The following is a 19,771-nucleotide window of genomic DNA, read 5'->3' as shown; positions in this document are numbered from 1 at the left end:
ATAATAAATTAAATGAAGTTGCCCCTTATCCTCTAATACGTCATTCATTGAGTGGCTTATTTTTGTCTTCAGGCTAAGTTCACATGTTTGTCGGAGGCTCCGTTCACCTTTCACTACAGAAAAACAATGCTAGACGGTCCATTGCACAAGGGACACACTAACTGATCCCATTGAGTTTAATCTGCCTGATGTCTATTAGCAGGATTGGAGCAGAAAAAATTACTACTTGCAGTATTTTTTTCTCTGCTCATGTCCTGCTGTTTAAACAGATTTTGTGAACAGAGCTCCATGTACAAACACAGATGTGAATTTAGCTTTACAGCACTCAGAGAATTTTTTTATTAAAAAATAAATAATAATAATATCTTCCCTGAAAACACATTTAAGGCTATGTTCACATCAGCGAACAGTGATGCTCTATTCACTGATTCCACCAAAATGACGGGGCTTTAGCAGAGGAAAAAACCATACCAGGTTTTTCTCCTGCTAAAACATGCAAAATAATGGACATCTAATGGATATCCCGACAGACCCCATTCAAAGTGAATGAAACCTGTCATGTTTTGTTTATGTCCGTTATGACACGTAGCTCCACGATGCTAATAATCCCAGTCAAACATAATTATTTAAGATAATACAAAGCTACTTATGTATAGGTTACATAATAACTTACATAAAACAAAATTGTAATCTCTAAGGACCATTTATGTCTCAGAATACTAACTAAAAGGAATTCTGACACACATACTATAGCGTGTCTATTGACTTTAATACATAGATATACTAAAAGAAGATTTTTTGGGGGGACCTTAAAACATAACTTTTATTAATATTTTATAAAATCATTTTTGCACTTACAACAATAGTGATTATGTGAAACTGTATTGGCTGCCACCAGTGACAGTTCTATTGCCAGTCTGTTAAATGTCCTTGTACTGTTTTGCACCATTCCACACTGAATAAAAGTTTTTCAATGGTATTTTTTGGACTGTATGTGCCTGTGATTCTCTTAATAGTGCATGTTCTTTATCCTGGTCAGTCTTAGTGCATTTTCTTATAACATTGTGCTGTACACTAAGTATTCTGCTTTTTGTAACTGTGAGTATTTTACTTGTACATGTTCGTGTGTCACAGTATTCCGGTCTTTCTTTATGAATTGCACAATGTCCCACAGATAGCACAAAATGTATTATTGCACCATTTCTTCTTGTTTGTGTTCACCCTTATTCACATTGCACTTTACTTGCAGACAGTTATAACATGTGCATCTTTTCACCTAGCTGTCTCCTTTGGTGGGCATCTGTTTTTGCAGCCTCTGGATGTCATCATCATATGAAAAAATTAGATCCTACGGGTTTCCTCCGCTATGGTTCGTCAGGAATCTTATGTAGCGTGTATTCCATAACTTCAAACGATTGTGTGCGGCTCTGATGGCGGTCATACCAATACTAACAGTGCTTATATATCTATAACCCCCCTCCTACTATTTTCCTCACATGACCTGTTAGTTCAATAAGCTCTTTATGCGTCAGCTTCTGCTTCCGCTTTCTACGCCTTCATTTTCTCTTTATACAACAGGTATGTGCCGGGGGGGTTCTCCTTTTTGCCCCTCAGGTATGCGTGTTATGCCTCGTTCTGAGTTATCATTTCAGGTAGTAGCAGACTTAGCTTGCGTTCCAACAGGACGTGTTAACTCTTGCATTGCTATACTTTACAGATTTCCGTATTTAGTTATTATCTGTTAACAGCAGGTAGGTATTCTTCTTTATTTATGTTGGATAGTATTATCAATATTGTAGTCCATCTGACTTATTGTGATATTGTTCATTTGTTATAGTATTGAGGCATTTTGCAAAACATTACTTTTATTCAATAACGCTGACATATGACACAAAGTCATTTTGATACAAAGCCCTGTCGTCATGGACCGGCCACATTCAAATGTGGCTGAGATTCATAGACGACGTGTTCTTGATTTGGTCGTCCACACAGGCAGAGTTTAATGCTTTTGTGGAAGCATTAAATAAAAATCAGTTGGGACTAAGGTTCACTAGCCCCAGTAGCATCGAACAGTTGGAATTTCTTGATCTAAAAATATGGATCACAAAGTAAGTGGTGGTCCAGACCACTGTGCACCATAAGCAGACTGCAACAAATTCCCTGCCTCAGTGGGGGAGCTGTCATCTGCACCTACTGAAGCAGGGAATACCAACAGGGCAATATCTGCGCATATGCAGAAATTGCTCATCTATTGAAGAATTCCAAAATAAAACTGCAGAATTAAGAACTCAGGAATAGGGGCTACCCCAATAAAATACTTAAGAGGGCCTATCATAGGGCATTAAAGGGGTACTTTGCTACTCAGCATTTGGAACAAACTGTTCCGAACACTTGAGCCGGCGCCGGGAGTTCGTGACATCATGAGGGGGCGAGGCTGTGATGTCACAAGCTCCCGGCTCCAGCATTCGAAAGTTTGTTCCAAATGTTGAGCAGCGGAGTACCCCTTTAAGATGTCAGCGATCCCAATTGTTAACTACCCAGAAAGAGAGAGAGCAAGGAGTGGCTTCCAGGATAATAGGTGTATTTGATGATAAAACTGAAGAGGTGAGAGAGATTCTTCAGAAATATTGGGATGTACTTAAACTGGATACAACACTGTCAGACATAATCCCAGATGTCCACCAAATTACATACAAAAGGGGGGAAAATTACGTGACAAACTAACCAAAGTAATTTTGAACCAGAACTAAGAGAGGGATGGCTAAGTCAAAAACCTAGGGGAACCTTTCCATGCAACCAATGTACTATGTGTCAATACATAGAAAAGAGCAAAATGTTTTCAAGTGCAAAAACAAGAGAACAATTCATCATGCATCAATTCTCCAACTGTGGAACTAAAGGGGTGGTTTACATGTCCTAAAAACTGTCGGCAAGACATATAGGGGGACATTTATGAAAGGATTTATTCTTTTTTTTTTTTTTTTGCTTATAATTGTCTCACAAAATGTCACACGTGAGACATTTTGCAATTACAGGAGACTTTTTAACAGAGAAGCAAGAAAAGCAAAATCTACAAATCTTGCATTGGTATGCTATTTTTATTCTGTTCCTGAATTTATCAAGTGCGACTTTCGCCCAAAAGTCGCTTCACGCTTAAAAGCAAAGTCAAACTTAACTCAGGAAAAAAGCTTACACAAGCTGTAAGTGAAATTTCTCACTGCCAGACATTTGCTAGTGCCAGGGATGGGTAAGTCTGGAGGACCACGGTCTTATAGGGTCACATTTTTTTTTCCTTCTTGCACATGTTTTTTTTTAAAAGGGGCTTTCCTGATCTTGCCAATCTACAACTCCCAGCATGTGCATTCAGCCCTTTGCTGTCTGGGCATGATGTGAACTGTAGTTTTTCAGAATCTGTTAACCCCTTATGTCTGGGCATGACGTGAACTGTAGTTTTTCAGAATCGGTTAACCCCTTATGTCTGGGCATGACGTGAACTGTAGTTTTTCAGAATCTGTTAACCCCTTAAGGACCACAGGATTTTTCAACTTTCATTTTTTCCTCCTTAGGGGAAGATTTATCAAAACCGGTGCAGACGAAAAGTTGCCCATAGCAACCAATCAGATTGCTTCTTTCATTTTTAGGAAGGCCTGTGAAAAATGAAAGAAGCAATCTGATTGGTTGCTATGGGCAACTGGACAACATTTCTTCTGCACAGGTTTTGATAAATCTCCCCCATAATGCTTTAAATTTTCCACCTACAGACTCATATGAGGGCTTGTTTTTTGCGCCACCAATTTTACTTTGTAATGACATCAATAATTTTACCACAAAATCTACGGCAAAACCAGAACAAAAATATTTGTGGGGATAAATTGAAAAAAAAAAACTTCATTTTGTAACTTTGGGGGGGCTTTTGTTTCTATGCAGTGCACTTTTCCGTAAAAATGACTCCTCATCTTTATTCTGTAGGTCCATACAATTAAAATAAGACCCAACTTATATAAGTATGATTTTGTTTCATAAAGTAAAAAAAAATTTTTACAGAAGTACGGTAAAAGAAAATTTGTAGGTTTAAAATTTCCTCTTCTGACCCCTATGACGTCTTTATTTTTCCATATACAAGGCAGTATGAGGTATAATTTTTTTCGGCATGATCTCAAGTTTTCATAGGTACCATTTTTGTTTTGATGGGACTTTTTGATCGTTTTTTTATAAAAAAATTTAGAGTATACAACGTGACCAAAAATACGCAATTTCGGACAATTTTGGTATTTTTTTACGTGTACGCCATTGACCGTGCAGTTTAATTAACATTATAGTTTTATAGTTTGGACATTTACGCATGCGACGATACCACATATGTTTATATTTTATATTATTTTATTTTTTCATATTTTCTTAATTATAATTTCTTGGTCTGTGTTTTTTTCCCGTTTCTCTAACGATGCTTATACACATATCCAGTAGGGTCAGAATCAAGGTGGCTTGGGGTGAAAGGGACAATGTGGTAGACTCCAAATTTGGGTTTTCACAGTCAGAAGTTATTTGCAGCAGAATCTGTTCTGCAGCACTTGGCAGGTCAGGGTGATTTTTCTTTTAAAGTCTCTTCCTTCCCAATTCTGACATTTTAAAAAGAGACTCACATCTTAATCAGCTTCACAAGTACTGAAAAGTTACCCCACTGTAAGAGGCAATTTCACAAACTGTAGGTGGTGTAACAACAGACTTCACCTTACTGCAGAACTAATCAAATCAATCTTGCTTCTTCCTGAGCTCATCTGAGGTATTTTATTTTTTAATACCTCACTTTTGTAGTTTTTGACCCCTGGGCAACATAATTGTTACTTTTGTGCAACTTTTTAATCAAAATGTCGCTCAGAGGCAAATGAGAAAAAAATTAAAGGAAAAACCCAGAAGCAAGTAAGAAAGCGATGAGAGAGGTAAGTAAACAAAAGAAATACAACCACCCTGCTGCCTAGAACATCTGCCAGCTATGTTGTGCAACTACAACTCCCAGCATGTCTGCACTGGAAGGGCATGCTGTGAGTTTCACTTGCAAAATATAGCAGCATGGTGATGAGGTCAGGTATACCTGCACCGGAGCTGGCCTGCGTACAGAAAGTTTAAAGTACAGGTTTGGACTTTACTAAATTCATTGCCCAGATTTGACAGTGAGCCATCTCCAAATCCGGACTGTAGTCAGTAAAAATTCATTTACAGAGCAATATTTTAGAAAATATAATGAGAGCCGTCAAACATCTGGGTACCAGGTTAACAAAAGAGAGATACTGATTCATGATTTGGAGGCTTACACTAAGCCCTGGCTTAAGAATGCACTTCATCTAAAAAATTAGAAAGTACATATTTAGAGATTTTTAACCCCCCCCCCCCCCAAAAAAAATAAAAATATATGTATGTATGTGTGTGTATATATATATATATATATATATATATATATATATATACACACATATACACGCACACGCACACACAAGAGTCACTGTAGAAACTTCTGCACAGGATGGCTCATGTGTGGTGCAGCGTAACCCCCAGTGTGCCACACTAGATCCACATAATATTTCCTCCACTAGGAAACAGCACCCAACACGAGGTCCAGATTAAGGTGAAAGCTACAGGGTCTTTATAGCATCAAGATATACAATGCTTGTAAAGCATTGTATATATTGATGCAATAAAGACCCTGTAGCTTGCACTTTAATCTGGACCTCGTGTTGGGTGCTGTTTCCTAGTAGAGGAAATATATATACACTTAAAAATCCACAATATATATTTAAATATTTAAAACTTTTAACATTTTACCCATTACAAAGTCATTTTCGGGGGTGTGGCTTGCCACGGACTAAGATGGCTGCCTAATTGAGGAGCACCCCTGAGGCCATAAATGTGCTAAATATGCTCCCACAGAGGTCTCCCCGATGCCGAGGGGCACCTGATGCCGTAGGAAGACATCGACCACCTGCCTGACCCCTTTACTCCGGTCCGGAACCATCACCCAGTACCTTTCTCAGGCCTCCTCCTCGGCCCCAGCCACCCCACCTGCCTCACCGGGTCCTGTGCGCTCCCTCCGCTATTGCTCCGTGGGCCCTGTAGTAGGGCGCTCTTCAGCTGATCCCGGGCTGCGCAGTGCACCGCCGAAGATTGCGGAGTCCCCGGCTCCTCGCTCCTGCTGCCGTCTCCTGCCCCGGCCTGCTGTGAACCTGCTGGGGAGACTGTGTGCCCTCCATTTCCTCCCTCCTGCGCTACAGTCGAGACCCCAGTGGCTCAGCATCTTGCCACTGCTGTGCGCTCTCCTGCGGTGCAGCGCTCTTCTCTGGTGGTAAGTGACTACCATGTACTGCTGTGGCCTGACCCCAGCCCCTCTCCTCTGGACTTCTCCCAGCATTTTGCCTCACCTCAGAGCCCCTTACCACCTCCACTAAGAATAATCGTGGGGTTGGATCATTTACAGGGGCCTCATCCTCACTAGTAGGACAGACTGCCCTTAGCCTGCCACCCTGACCAGCTGCCCTACCGGGCCCTCTCCAGTGCCTCCCCTGCTTGGACTCCCCCCAGGGTCCGCTCTGCTGCCGAGATTGTGGGCCACCCCCCTGGGTCCCTTGCCTCATCCCTCTATGCCCCCCACCCGAAACCTCAGAGGAGGATGTCTGCTCCTAGGCCCCCCACTGGTGCCTCTAGGAGCATGGCGCTGCTGGACCCCTCTACCGCTCCACAGCCCCCGGAGGCCTCATGTATGGTGGCTGCTTCTCTAGGCTGGGATACTGGGACGGACTCCAACCTGGATTGTTCTGGGTCCCAACCGCTATCCCTTCAACTCCGGACTTTAACTTGTTGCTTTCTCAAATAACTACTAAAGAGGACTTCAAAGCTCTCATTGCAGAAGTCAAAGATACCTGCAGAGCAGAAATCTCCGCTATTCGTCGGGACTTTCACCATGTTTCTGACAGAGTGGAGGACCTGGAAGGAGCCCACGATTCCACTAGATCCTACATTGCAGAGTTACAAGCTACTGTTTCTGCTCAATCTGAATTTCTTGGGGACTTGCACTCTCATGTTGAGGATTTAGACAATAGGGGAAGGCGTAATAATATTTGAGTCTGTGGATTGCCGGAGGCCACACAGGAGGAGGACCAACATGTCACATTGGAGGCTATCTTTAACATTATTCTGGGAGAACTCTCATCTCACAGGATTAAACTAGACAGTGCTCATCGAGCCCTCCGCCCTCGTCCCTCCAATGGCCCTCCTCATGATATGATTTGCTGTGTTGCTGATTTCCAGTTGAAAGAATGGATTAAGGCTAAGGCACTCACCCTCCGGGATTTTGATTTTGATGGGGCTCCCATTCAGCTGTTCCAGGACCTCTCCTGGATTACTCTATGTTAGCGGAAGTTGCTGCAGCCTCTCCTGTCAACCCTACCCTCTGCCCAGATACCCTACAGGTGGTCTTTCCCATTTGCCCTCCAAGCACACCGGAATGAACGCTCTGCTGTACTGCGCTCACATGCTGACTAACCGTTGTTCTGTGCTGCCCTAGACCTCCAGATACCGACACTCTCCCCCCTTCTCTACCAACTGTGTGGCAACCTGTCTGAGGGAGATGCCGCAGGGCGGATCGGAATCATCCTGCACCACCCTCTTATGTTTCTGTTCTATTGTTTTGCATTGTTGCATTGCTTTTCTATTGTCGCCCCTCTGGCCATTTACTGTTTTGTTACCCTATTGTCCCTCGCCTTGTGTTCTGTCCCTCCCGTCTCTTGTCCCTCTTTTTTGTCCTCTGTTCTCCTGCTCTTCTTTTTTCTTGCCTTTTTTGGCCACTCACCTTTTCTTCTAGATCCGTCTGGCTCCTGTTGAGACTTCCATGGCCATTCTCCATGGCCCGGACATTTCTAGTGTTCCCTGCCGGTCTGAGTAGGTACCCTCTACATTTGCACTTCTACACCCATTCCACCCCTCATGGCTAGGTGTGTCTCCTTGAATGTTAAGGGCCTGAACTCGACGACTAAGCGATGATTGTTGCAGAGGGAATTGCTGGCCCTACGGGCTGACATTGTTTACCTTCAGGAGACACACTTTCACATGGCAGGAAACTTTCACTTTCTACATCACGTTTACCTCAGGCTTATTTAGCCTCCTCTGACAGGAAAGTGGCAGGGGTGGCCATTTTAATTTCTAAATCCTGCCCTTCCCAGGTCTCTTCTTTTTATGCTGATCCTCTGGGTAGATTTGTTATTGTTCTTGGCACCCTGGGGGGTAAACAACTCCTTCTCTGTAATGTTTACGCCCCTAACTCCTGGCAGATCTCTTTCCTTCGACAAGTTATTTCCTGCCTACAGACCTACTCCCTGTCTGCCTGGCTTCTTGGTGGGGACTTTAACTTGTTTTTTTCCCCTTCTATGGACCGTTACTCAGCAGTAGGTGCATCGCCCCCCACCCTCTAAGGTCCTGGCGAACTGTCTCTGTCACTTTAGGCCTTCTCTTGTTCACAAAAAAGGTTGGCTTTATTCCCTGCCGTCGGGGAGGTGACAACACGAGAAGAGTAGTGGATCTGATTGATTTGGTCAATTGCAGATAAGAGCAGGCCCTGCTCCTAAGTTAAGACGCTGAGAAAGCCTTTGATAGGCTAGGTTGGACGTTCATGTTTGCTACATTACAAAAATTTGGGATCTCTGGTAATTTTCTTACTGCTTTACAGGGTCTTTATTCCTCTCCTACAGCCTCCCTTAAACTCTCCTCTGCTTCTTCTCCTACTTTTACTCTGAAGAATGGCACCAGGCAGGGATGTCCGCTTTCCCCCTTGATCTTTGCCTTGTGCATAGAGCCCCTTGCTGCCTTGATCCGGGGGGATCCGAACATCCCAGGGGTTTCTCTTCATGGTAGGACCTTTAAACTCTGCCTCTACACTGACGATATCTTGCTCACTCTTACTAACCCCCTTATATCCTTACCTTCTCTATACAAGCTGCTCAACAACTTAGGTCTTGTCTTTGGCTACAAAGTTAACCTCTCGAAATCCGAGGCTATGCCCCTCAATCTTCCTCCTTCGCTAATTTCCCTTCTGCAGGCTAACTACTCTTTTTGCTTGTCTACATTGGCTACTTCCTATTTAGGGGTATTGCTCTCTCCCCTCGCTATACCTCCTTATACTGTTAACTATCCTAATCTTTTTTGAGAGCTGTGTGCCTTGATGGATCATTGGAGAACACAATTTATCTCTTTTTTTTTGGTCGTATTGCGGTGATAAAAATGACCATCCTCCCAAAATTGCTATACTTTTTGGAGACTCTACCAGTTCGGGTCCCTCTCGCAGTGCTACGCTCTTTTCAGTCGGCTATTTTTCGGTTTATCTGGGACGCCAAACGACACAGTCTCCCGATGTCCGTGATGCTAGCCAGTTGCTCCTCTGGGGGGTTGGGCATCCCGGACATAACGAAGTAATATTGGGCGGCTCATCTTCGCCACTTGGCGGCTTGGTCCACGTACCATGCCTACAGCAAGTGGATGGAGTTGGAAAAACTGTGGTTGGCCCCTATACATCCTAACTCTTTTCTGTGGTCGCTCCCTCTTCCCTCTCCTGACTGTCCTCTCCTGGGCCCAATGTCTTTCTCTTGCTACGTTTGGTCTTACTGTTTTTGGCATTTGTCTACTCTCTTCTTTCTCCCCTTTACAGTCTTATATCACCCCGACTTTCCTCCTGGTCTGTCTTCTGATATGGTTCAGGAATGGGGCTCTAGAGGACTTTTTTGTTGGGCTGATGTGGTTGACTCCCGTACTCGATCATTTCCCTCTTTTGGTTATTTGCTGGGATCTCCCCGCCTCTGAGGAAGCCCGCTATATGCAGCTCCATCGTTACCTCTCCTTAAAGAAAGCCTCGCTGACCGTCTCCCTACCCACGGGTTTCGAGAAGTTGTGTAGAGGTAGTCCTCAGACAAAGGGACTTCTCTCTAGCATATACTCTTTTCTGTTGTCTCCTCCAGATGGCCCTCCCCTCGCATAGATATGAGTCGTTGGGAAGAGGCCCTTGACACCCCTATCACTCTCCCTCAGTGGAGGCTGATATGGGAACGGGCCTCCAAGGCTCCCATTTGTACGGCCTACAAAGAGTCGCAGTTTAAGATGCTCATGGGTTGGTATCATACACCGGTGTTGCTTAACACACTGAATCCCAACATCCCCCCGCAGTGCTGGCATTGCGTGGTGGGTTTGGGCACTGTCTTTCTCATATTTTGGTCCTGTCCTTTGATAGTTCCTTACTAGGCCCTGGTGGGGAGGTTGGTCCACACGGTTTTGGGGACCGTAGTTCCTTCTGACCCTTTGGTTTTCCTGTTACAGCTGTCTACAAGGGTCTTGTCCAAGACACAGTTCAAGCTCTTTCTACACATTTCTCTGGTGGCCAAGACCCTCATCGCCAAGTACTGGAAGCGATCCCTCCCTCCCATCGGAGGATGATCTCTTAGCTAGGATACGTGAGATCCGACCCCCCCCACCCGCACATACCTGTTGTATAAAAAGACAATTAAGGCGTAGAAAGCGGAGGCAGAAGCGGACACATAAAGAGCTTATTGGACTAACAGGTCATGTGAGAAAAATAGTAGGGGGGGTTATAGATATATAAGCACAGCACTATCTGTTGGTATTAGTTTGATTCCTGACGAATCATAGCGGAGGATCTAATTTTTTTTCATATGTGGATGACGTCCAGAGGCTGCAAAAACAGATGCCCGCCAAAGGAGACAGCTAAGTGAAAAGATGCATATAACTATCTGCAAGTAAAGTGCAATGTGGATAAGGGTGAACACAAACAAGAGGAAATGGTGCAATAATAAACGTGAACATTGAGATTTACAGGACATTGTGCAATTTGTGTGTATTCACCAAAGCAAGACTGTATATTTAAAGAGTGTACAATTTAGTGCTATCTGTGGGACATTGTGCCATTCATAAAGAAAGACCGGAATACTGTGACACACGAACATGTACAAGTAAAATACTCACAGGTACAAACAGCGGAATACTTAGTGCATTTTCTTGGGACATTGTGCAATACACTAAGACTGACCAGGATAAAGAACATGCACTATTTAGAGACTCACAGGCACATACAGCCCACAAAATATCATTGAAAAACTTTTATTCAGTGTGGAAGGGTGCAAAACAGTACAAGGACATTTAAAAGACTGGCAATAGAATAGTACTGTCACTGGTTGCAGCCAATACAGTTTCACATAATCACTATTGTTGTAAGTGCAAACATTCTTTTATAAATAATATTAATAAAAGTTATGTTTTATGGTCCCCCAAAAATTCTTCTTTTACACTGTTCAAAAAGGGAGAGGTACACATCAGTGGTGCTGTAGTATGTAGTTTTTGTTTTTTTGCGTCACTCAAAAGCATAATAGACTACAGTATACATTCAAAAGAAAAAGTATTCCAGTGAAATTCCAATGCAGATAAAACTGTTCATCCATAAAGTCAGGTACATTGCAGATAATAGACATGAGCCATGGTAAGCTTAACACGTTTCGTGGTTGCCCACTTTATCAAAAACATAACACTGTGGAATACAATACTATTTTAACTGCATTATATTCCATAGTGTTAGGCTTTTGATAAAGTGGGCAACCATGAAAAACACGTTATGCTGGAGTTGCACTGGACTACTTTTTCTTTTGGATTTCTCTAACCACAGCACTAGTGGAAGTCTGCACCTCTTTATCTCCTGCCATTTTGGTGAGCAGATTATCTTGCATTACTGGACAGTTTGCATTCTGTCTATTAAAGAGTACCTTTCATTAAACCATATTTTCTAACTACTCCATGCCTTTCCCCTTGCTCACAATGTGTGAGCTCCCAGCAGGAGAAAGTGTTTGTTCCCTAGCAGGTGCGACGTCACGGAAGCCGTGAGAGCTGTGCCTTGTCATGCCCATGCACACTTCCAGGAGGAGCCCAAACTTACGGTGTCCATTTTAGGACATCGTCAGTCATCAGACGTAACTCCGTCCTGCGTCAGGCGAAACATAGTCCCGCCTCCTCCATCGGACCAATCTCCGTCAGGCTCCAGCTGCAACTCCCTCCTCTGTCAACCAAAACTCAATCATCCGAAACGCTGTCATCCCTCAGACGAAAAACCTTTCTGCCGTGTAGCAGAGCCGAGCCAGTGTCGGCTCTCTGCTATACGGGTTCTGCTGTACATGCTATTCAGTGTCGGCTCTGCTATACAGACACTGTAGCACAAAGTGTCTGTAGTACACGTGCAAGTTTCACAGTTTTGACTCTGCTATACATTCTGTGCAGTGTCGGCTCTGCTATGCGGCAGGAAGTTGCATCTGAGGGATGACAGTGTTTTGGACGTGGGAGTTTCGGTTGAGGGAGGAGGGAGTTGTGGCTGACGTCTGATGGAGGATTGGTCTGAGGGAGGAGGTGGGATGCTGTTTCACCTGACGCGGGACGGAGTTACGGCTGACAACTGACGATGTCCTAAAATGGACGACGTACAGACTAACTGTTTGACTTGCACAGGGAATAAAACAGAGCCACCTAGTGTCTGTTTTTTTTCAATCACATTAAAAACATATAAAAGTTGAGAATTTTAACAGCATGTAAATAGCAAAGTGTCTTATAATTTCATAAGGAACAATATTTTAAAAGTTTAGTTTGGTGGCAGATACTCTTTAAACTCAATGGTTTTGCCCAAGTGTATACTATCTTGCAGGTATAGCCTAGATGGCGTCTGAATATTTGATGTGAATGGAACCTATGAGGTTATATAGTTTGAAGTCTGGACAATTTAAAAAATCTATAAATAAATAAATAAATGAATGAACAACAGAACATACTGCACAAAAAATTATGGCAGTAACTTTTATGCACCCTGAATTCTTTCCACATACAGCAAGGTATCATACAGCCACATTAATAATAAAATTGTCTGCAGTATTGCTGAGTAAGTTAGATCTAAAGATGAAACTTTGTTTTTAGAACCTGATAAATCTCTGTAATGTATGTATGGTGTGAAAGATGTACATATATATTATGAAATATGTATTATTTGCTTCTTTTTAGACATAGAGTACATTGAGATCAGATCAGATGCTGATGAAACGGTGTCAGCTGCAGATAAAAGAAGAACTTATAACTATAGAGTAGTAATGATAAAGGGAGATACCGCGCTGGACATGAGAGGACGCTGTAGTGCAGGCCAAAAGGTAAAGTCACATTTTATTGAGTAACATATCATTCTAAAGCAATGCAGGTTAAAGAAATTGGGGAAGATTTATTAATATGAGGGGAAAAAACACCTGTTTTGCCTATAGCACCAATCACAGCCCAGCTTTCATTTTAGCAGAGCAATTTGAAAAATTAAAGCTGAGCTGTGATTGGTTGTTATGGGCAAAAAAGACTTTGCAAATTAAATAAGATTGATCAAAGTAAATAGAGCTGGTAAATTGTATTGGACAATTATAAGGAATAGCATCAGAAAATAATTTTTTGTATTAAAACGTTTTCATGTGTTTTTTTTTTTTCCTTTAAATTTTCCATTTTACTATCAAAATTATAAAATAATTCTGAAATCTTGCAGTTGTCATTCTGGCCACTAGGCCTAATAGTAAGCTGACACCTACTATTAGGCTATGTTCACACCTGAGAATTTCTTTGCGGAATTTCACATTCGAATTCTGCACGGGGATTCCACTGCAACAGTCCCTTTGAATTTAATGCACAGGAAAATAGAAAAAAGGAGAGAGAAACACACACAAGCGCCCCTGATGAAGTATGAAAAGCACTAGTGAGGTAATACAGAATAAGGACACCTACTTAGTGACGATGCACTGAGAGCACAACATCTATTTGCGCATGTAATATAAATAGAGGTTCCGGATCCAGGATGCTTTCTGGTTCGGTAATGGTAGACACAAGTGAAAAAACTGCAGTGACAACTATCTGTTTCTCAACTTTTTGGTGGTTACGTCACTTGCTTAACAGTTGTCTGTGAATATCCTCATCCAAATTGATGTAACTCCTGTTTGTAGTTAATCCCTGTGTGCATATATTGTCTGTACCTCACAACTTCTTTATCAGCACCTTGTCCTGACGAAGGGCCCACTCCCGGCCATAAATGCGTTGATATGTGCTTTCAATAAACTACAAGCCTTGTGAACCGACCACTTGACAAGGTCTGGCACTTGAAAAAGTTCCATTTTCCTTTTTTTAACTTGTGTCTTCGAAGTTAACAGGATTCTGCTGCGCTGTGCACATGTCGGAATTTCCATGCCAGTCCTAGTGCTGGCATATTATGCCAGCGTCCGCACAGAGAATTTCCATGCAGAGATTCCGAAGTGTGAACACAGCCTTAAAGTATTGCAGTATTCACAGTAGAGCTCCCCTTCATGACAGTTATTTCCTCTGCACAGGTCACAGACCATGTCTAGGAACATTTCCCAGTAGAAGTCAGTGAGCCAGAGAACTCCTTTAACAGAACAGAAACTTAGGCAATATGGCCACCCTTATAATAATGTACAAAACAAAATGTACATTCAAACACTGAATGAACAAATTATTTTGAATTGCATTACTACTGTATTTATTATGCATGTAAAATTTAAGGGTTCTTATCCCACATTTTGATCAAATTGTGTTATCCCATCTGCTGTGTTAAGCAGATGTTATGTCTGATTCTAATATTAAAGAGACTCTCCTCTCTTAGATTTCATGCCTCCCAGATTTATTCAGGGCATGTAGGATGCAGCTCCCTTCTGTTCTTTTTAAAAACAGCCTTGGAAAGATAAGTAGAATACACAACCAAAATACAGGCAGGCCAAATATACAATATACATTCACCTCCTTACAAAATGAAGTAAATGCACAGTTGCATAATGTCATGTCTGCATGTTTTGTTTGTATTTGTTTTATTTTGTCCAGAGGTACTGTTCAGTTTTGTTTTGTTTGTTTTTGCATGAAATGGGTACTGTCATTTGCAAACATGTTTTTATATAATGTAGATAATAACATTTTATGTATATCTGTAATAGGGATCGACCGATTATCGGTATGGCCGATATTAATCACGATTTTGGGCATTATCGGTATCGGCAATTACCATGCCGATAATGCCCCCACCGCACCGCGACCGCCTTCCCCCCCCCCCCCCCCCCCCGACCCACCGCACCGCGGCCGACCCACCGCGTCGCACCCCCCCACTGTAGTGCTGGGCTGTATACCGGTATGGATTTTTGCCCATACCGCTATGCCGGTCGGGCCCCTCCCCCACCCTCCGAGTCAATAAAAAATAAATAAATAAACTTACCCGTCATGGGGGTGGTCCGGGCCATCCATCCATCCTTCCTGTAGTGTCCGGCGCCATTTCGGGTGGAGGGTGCACCGGTACAGGCTGTCCTTCTCCGGGGGTCCTCTTCTCCACTCCGGGCAGGCTCCGGCCTAGTACGCTGCATAGACGCCGCTACGCCGTGACGTCAGGTGCGTCGCTGCGCACGGGCGTCACTGCGCAGCGGCGTCTATGCTGCGTTACTAGGCCGGAGCCTGCCCGGAGTGGAGAAGATGACCACCGGAGAAGAAGGACAGCCCGGACCGGTGCACCCTCCACCCGGAATGGCGCCAGACACTACAGGAAGGAAGGATGGTTGGCCCGGACCACCCTGACAGGTAGGGGGAGAGAAGCGGGTGGGGCGGCGGCGGCCTATGGCACCGCAAAAGCCACTGCAGTGCATTGATTTAAAGCGCCCGCTTTAAATCAATGTCCTGCAGCGGTGTCGAGGGGGGATAAATAGCCGACAACTTATACCGGAATATCGGTATAAGTTATCGGCTATCGGCCCTAACCTCCACCGATTATCGGTATCGGCCCTAAAAACCCGATATCGGTCGATCCCTAATCTGTAATATACATTGGTTAAAAAAGGGTATATTTTGGGTGAAAAAAATGCTGTCTTATTGCTGCAGCTATTACCATTCTGTCTCTGTGCGGAGACAAGACACAGGATGTGTGGACAGGACAAGCAGGGTTCTGTGCAGGCTCCTGCCTTGTCAGTCAGCCTGCTGAGACACACAGGCAATAGCTGCAGGAACAAGAATGCATTTTTCACCCAAAAATATATTTTAAATTTTTAATCAATGCATATAACAAATATACATATAATGTTATTATGTTCACTACATTATGTAAAAAATGTTGTGAATGACAGGTACACTTTAAAGATTTACAGAGAATAGAAAAAGAACGTGTTTCAGTATCTGGTTCTAATGTCGATATGATTATACTGTATATTAAGCCAAAATTCGTTAAAATTCTTACTATCATCCAGGTACTAGCATCTCTCATAATTCGTTTGGCACTGGCAGAGACATTTTGCCTGAACTGCGGAATACTTGCACTAGATGAGCCTACTACTAATTTGGATCGTGAAAACATAGAGTCTCTTGCCCACGCTTTGGTTGAGTAAGTTGGTTTTCTATATCTGGCTAAAAACCTCTTTCATTGGTACTTAAACACCCGTGAATCTTAAGGGGTTAAAGGCTAAGCCTGCTAAGGGTTTAAAGTAACAAAATACACAGTACTTACCTGGATGATGTGCTCTCCTGGGCCACTCTCTGAACTTTTATTATTTATCATGTAAAACCCCTCTAAAATGATTATTTCCTTGTGCATGGCTACTATTACGTGTTGCTACATTCTTAAAGAAAAGTCTGGGGGGAAGCGTTGCTTGAAAAGATGTTCTTTGTCAAATATTTTCCAACCTTGGCCCTTAAAGTGGTACTCCGGCGCTAAGACATCTTATCCCCTGTGATCTTGCACGCAGAACCCCGTTAGAATCAGTCCCAGGAGCGTGTTTGCTCCGGGTCTGATTACTGGTGATCACAGGGACGGAGCATTGTGACGTCACGGCTCCATCCCCGTGTGACGTCACGCTCCACCCCCTCAATGCAAGCCTAAGGGAGGGGGCGTGACCGCTACGGGGACTGATTCTAACAGGGTGCTGCGTGCAAGATCACAGGGGGGACCCCTGCGATCAGGCATCTTATCCCCTATCCTTTGGATATTGGATAAGATGTCTTAGCGCCGGAGTACCCCTTTAAGTAGTTTGACAGAGGGAGGGGGATCTGTCTGTCTGCGATTTCAGCACCCTTGTGATGTGATCTTGGACAGTAAGTGCCAGTGATTTACTATTAGCAATCTAACAAAGGTTCCAAGGTCTGTTATATTTTTATACCTATTACAGTTTATCACTGACAGCCAATAATTCTTTGAAATACTTATTTTTATACATATTTTAATACATTATGCACACTCAAGTGATAAAAATAAAATAACCACCTTTTGTTAAAAAAAAAATTTGAAAGTAAAAATAAAAAATTAAGATAACATATAATGTCACAATCGTAATATGATGATTACATATTGTCCACATGTGCCTGTTCCCTGCTGCATTCAGCTTCAGAATATCTTCAGTATAGCAGACACCATACTACCATTGGTTTCGTATTCTAACATATGGCTACCCCCTTTTCACCTTACCTCGGCCGAGCCACCCACTTTGCCCATCCTTGAAACAGTCTCTGGACATCATCCTGAGTACTGTCAAAGGCAGGGACAGTTTATGGTGCACCCTGTAGGGACTGCATTTGTGGAAAGGCTGTTTCTTTAAATGAGCGCTGTCAGATAAATACTTTTTATGTGTTGTACATCTTGGCAAAACATTAACCTTTTTAATATATTTCATAAAATTGTATTTCCTTTTCATAGAAATCATGGCTTATAAAATCATGGCTTTGTCCAGGCTGAAGCACAGGCTTGGGCAAAGTCCAGTAGATGAGGGTGGGCTAGAACTCCTCTGCTTTCTGATAGGACAGGAAAGAACACAGAAGAGTACTATCAGAGAGGAGAGCACTGAGGAATGCTAGCCCCCCCCTCACTTACTGGACTTTGTCCTTGCCTGTGCTTCAACTGGGACAAAGCCATGATTTTATAAACCATGATTTCTATAAAAAGGAAATAACATTTTCTTATGAAGTATATTAGAAAGGTTAATGTTTTGCTAAGGTGTACAACATACAGAACGTTTTTGAATCTAGCAGTGCCCATTTAAGGGTCAGTGCGTGTCCCTGTTTCCTTTTCTTCCTCTAGTCCCTGCCAGGCACCGCTTATATGAGCACTTGTCCTTTCCTGTGGTGCTTGAGAAATAGTGTAGTTTTACTACTAGCGAGGGTATCTGCTGCTGTTCTGATCCACTGTGTTCCTGACCAAAGCTTGTTACTTGCCTCTGTCTGATTCTGCTTCTACCTCCCTGATTCTCAAGTGCATGACCTCTCAGAGCCCATCATATGTTGAAGGCAGCATCAACATACAATGCTTCTTTGTGTCGGGGCCATCTCAAAAACGGCTATCCAGCAGCGCTGACTGCTTCAGCTGTCGCCGGATAGCAATTTAATGTGCTCCGCTCAATGATACTTACATGTCCCCGCTGCTCCGGCTCATCAGTTAGCCGCTCCTCTGCTGCCACATCACTACGATGCCACTGCCCTGCTAAATCACCCTCATCACATCCCCGCTCACGCCACCCCAGCGGTGAACTGACGGGCCGGAGCGGCGTGGACATGTGAGTATGATTGAGCATCTGTCTGTATGTGCCTCCATGTATAGTGTCAGTGTTCCCTCAACATACGATGGTTTCAACATACAATAAGATTGTCTGCCTGGAACCAATTACTATCGTATGAGGGACCACTATATGTTTATATATATATATATATATATATATATATATATATATATATATATATTGTATAACCACTGCACCAAATGGTTAACAGCATACAGTCATGGCCATAAATGTTGGCACCCTTGAAATTTTTTAAGAATGAAGTATTTCTCACTAAAAAGGATTGCAGTAACACATGTTTTGCTCTACACATGTTTATTCCCTTTGTGTTTATTGAAACTAAACCAAAAAAGGGAGGGGAAAAAAAAGCAAATTTGACATAATGTCACACCAAACTCCAAAAATGGTCCGGAAAAAATTATTGGCACTCTTTCAAAATTGTGGAAAAATAAGATTGTTTCAAGCATGTGATGCTCCTTTAAACTCACCTGGGGCAAATAACAGGTGTGAGCAATATAAAAATCACACCTGAATCACACCTGAAAGCAGATAAAAAGGAGAGAAGTTCACTTAGTCTTTGCATTGTGTCTCTGTTTGTGCCACACTAAGAATGGACAACAGAAAGAGAAGAGAACTGTCTGAGGACTTGAAAACCAAAATTGTGGAAAAATATCAACAATCTCAAGGTTACAAGTTCATCTCCAGAGATCTAGATTTGCCTTTGTCCACAGTGCGCCACATTATAAAGAAGTTTGCAACCCATGGCACTGTAGCTAATCTCTCTGGATGGTGGATATGCTGCCCTAAACAAGTTCCAAAGATATTCAAGCTGTCCTGCAGGCTCAGGGAGCATCAGTGTCAGTACGAACTATTCGGTAACATTTAAATGAAATGAAACGCTATGGCAGGAGACCCAGGAGGACCCCACTGCTGACACTGCTGAGACATAAAAAAGCAAGACTACATTTTTCCAAAATGAACTTGAGAAAGCCAAAATTCTTCTTGGAAAACATCTTATGGACAGATGAGACCAAGATAGAGCTTTTTGGTAAAGCACATCATTCTAATGTTTACCGAAAACGGAATGAGGCCTACAAGAAAAGAACACAGTACCTACAGTGAAATATGGTGGAGGTTCA

At 42.8% G+C, this 19,771-nt stretch overlaps 1 protein-coding gene across 1 annotated transcript in view; it reads left to right on the top strand.

The window, feature by feature from the left end:
- The window catches only part of RAD50 (RAD50 double strand break repair protein), a 252,502-nt gene that overhangs the window by 231,147 nt on the left and 1,584 nt on the right, over positions 1-19,771 (top strand). The window contains exons 24-25 of the mRNA XM_056575038.1: positions 13,081-13,223; positions 16,338-16,471. Coding sequence (XP_056431013.1) covers positions 13,081-13,223; positions 16,338-16,471 — 277 coding nt within the window. The remainder of the gene's footprint in view (positions 1-13,080; positions 13,224-16,337; positions 16,472-19,771) is intronic.

This window comes from Hyla sarda, chromosome 4, assembly GCF_029499605.1.
Source record: "Hyla sarda isolate aHylSar1 chromosome 4, aHylSar1.hap1, whole genome shotgun sequence".
NCBI classification, from domain to species: domain Eukaryota; kingdom Metazoa; phylum Chordata; class Amphibia; order Anura; family Hylidae; genus Hyla; species Hyla sarda.
Note: the sequence above shows the minus strand (reverse complement) of the source record. Positions and strands in the feature narration are given on the sequence as shown.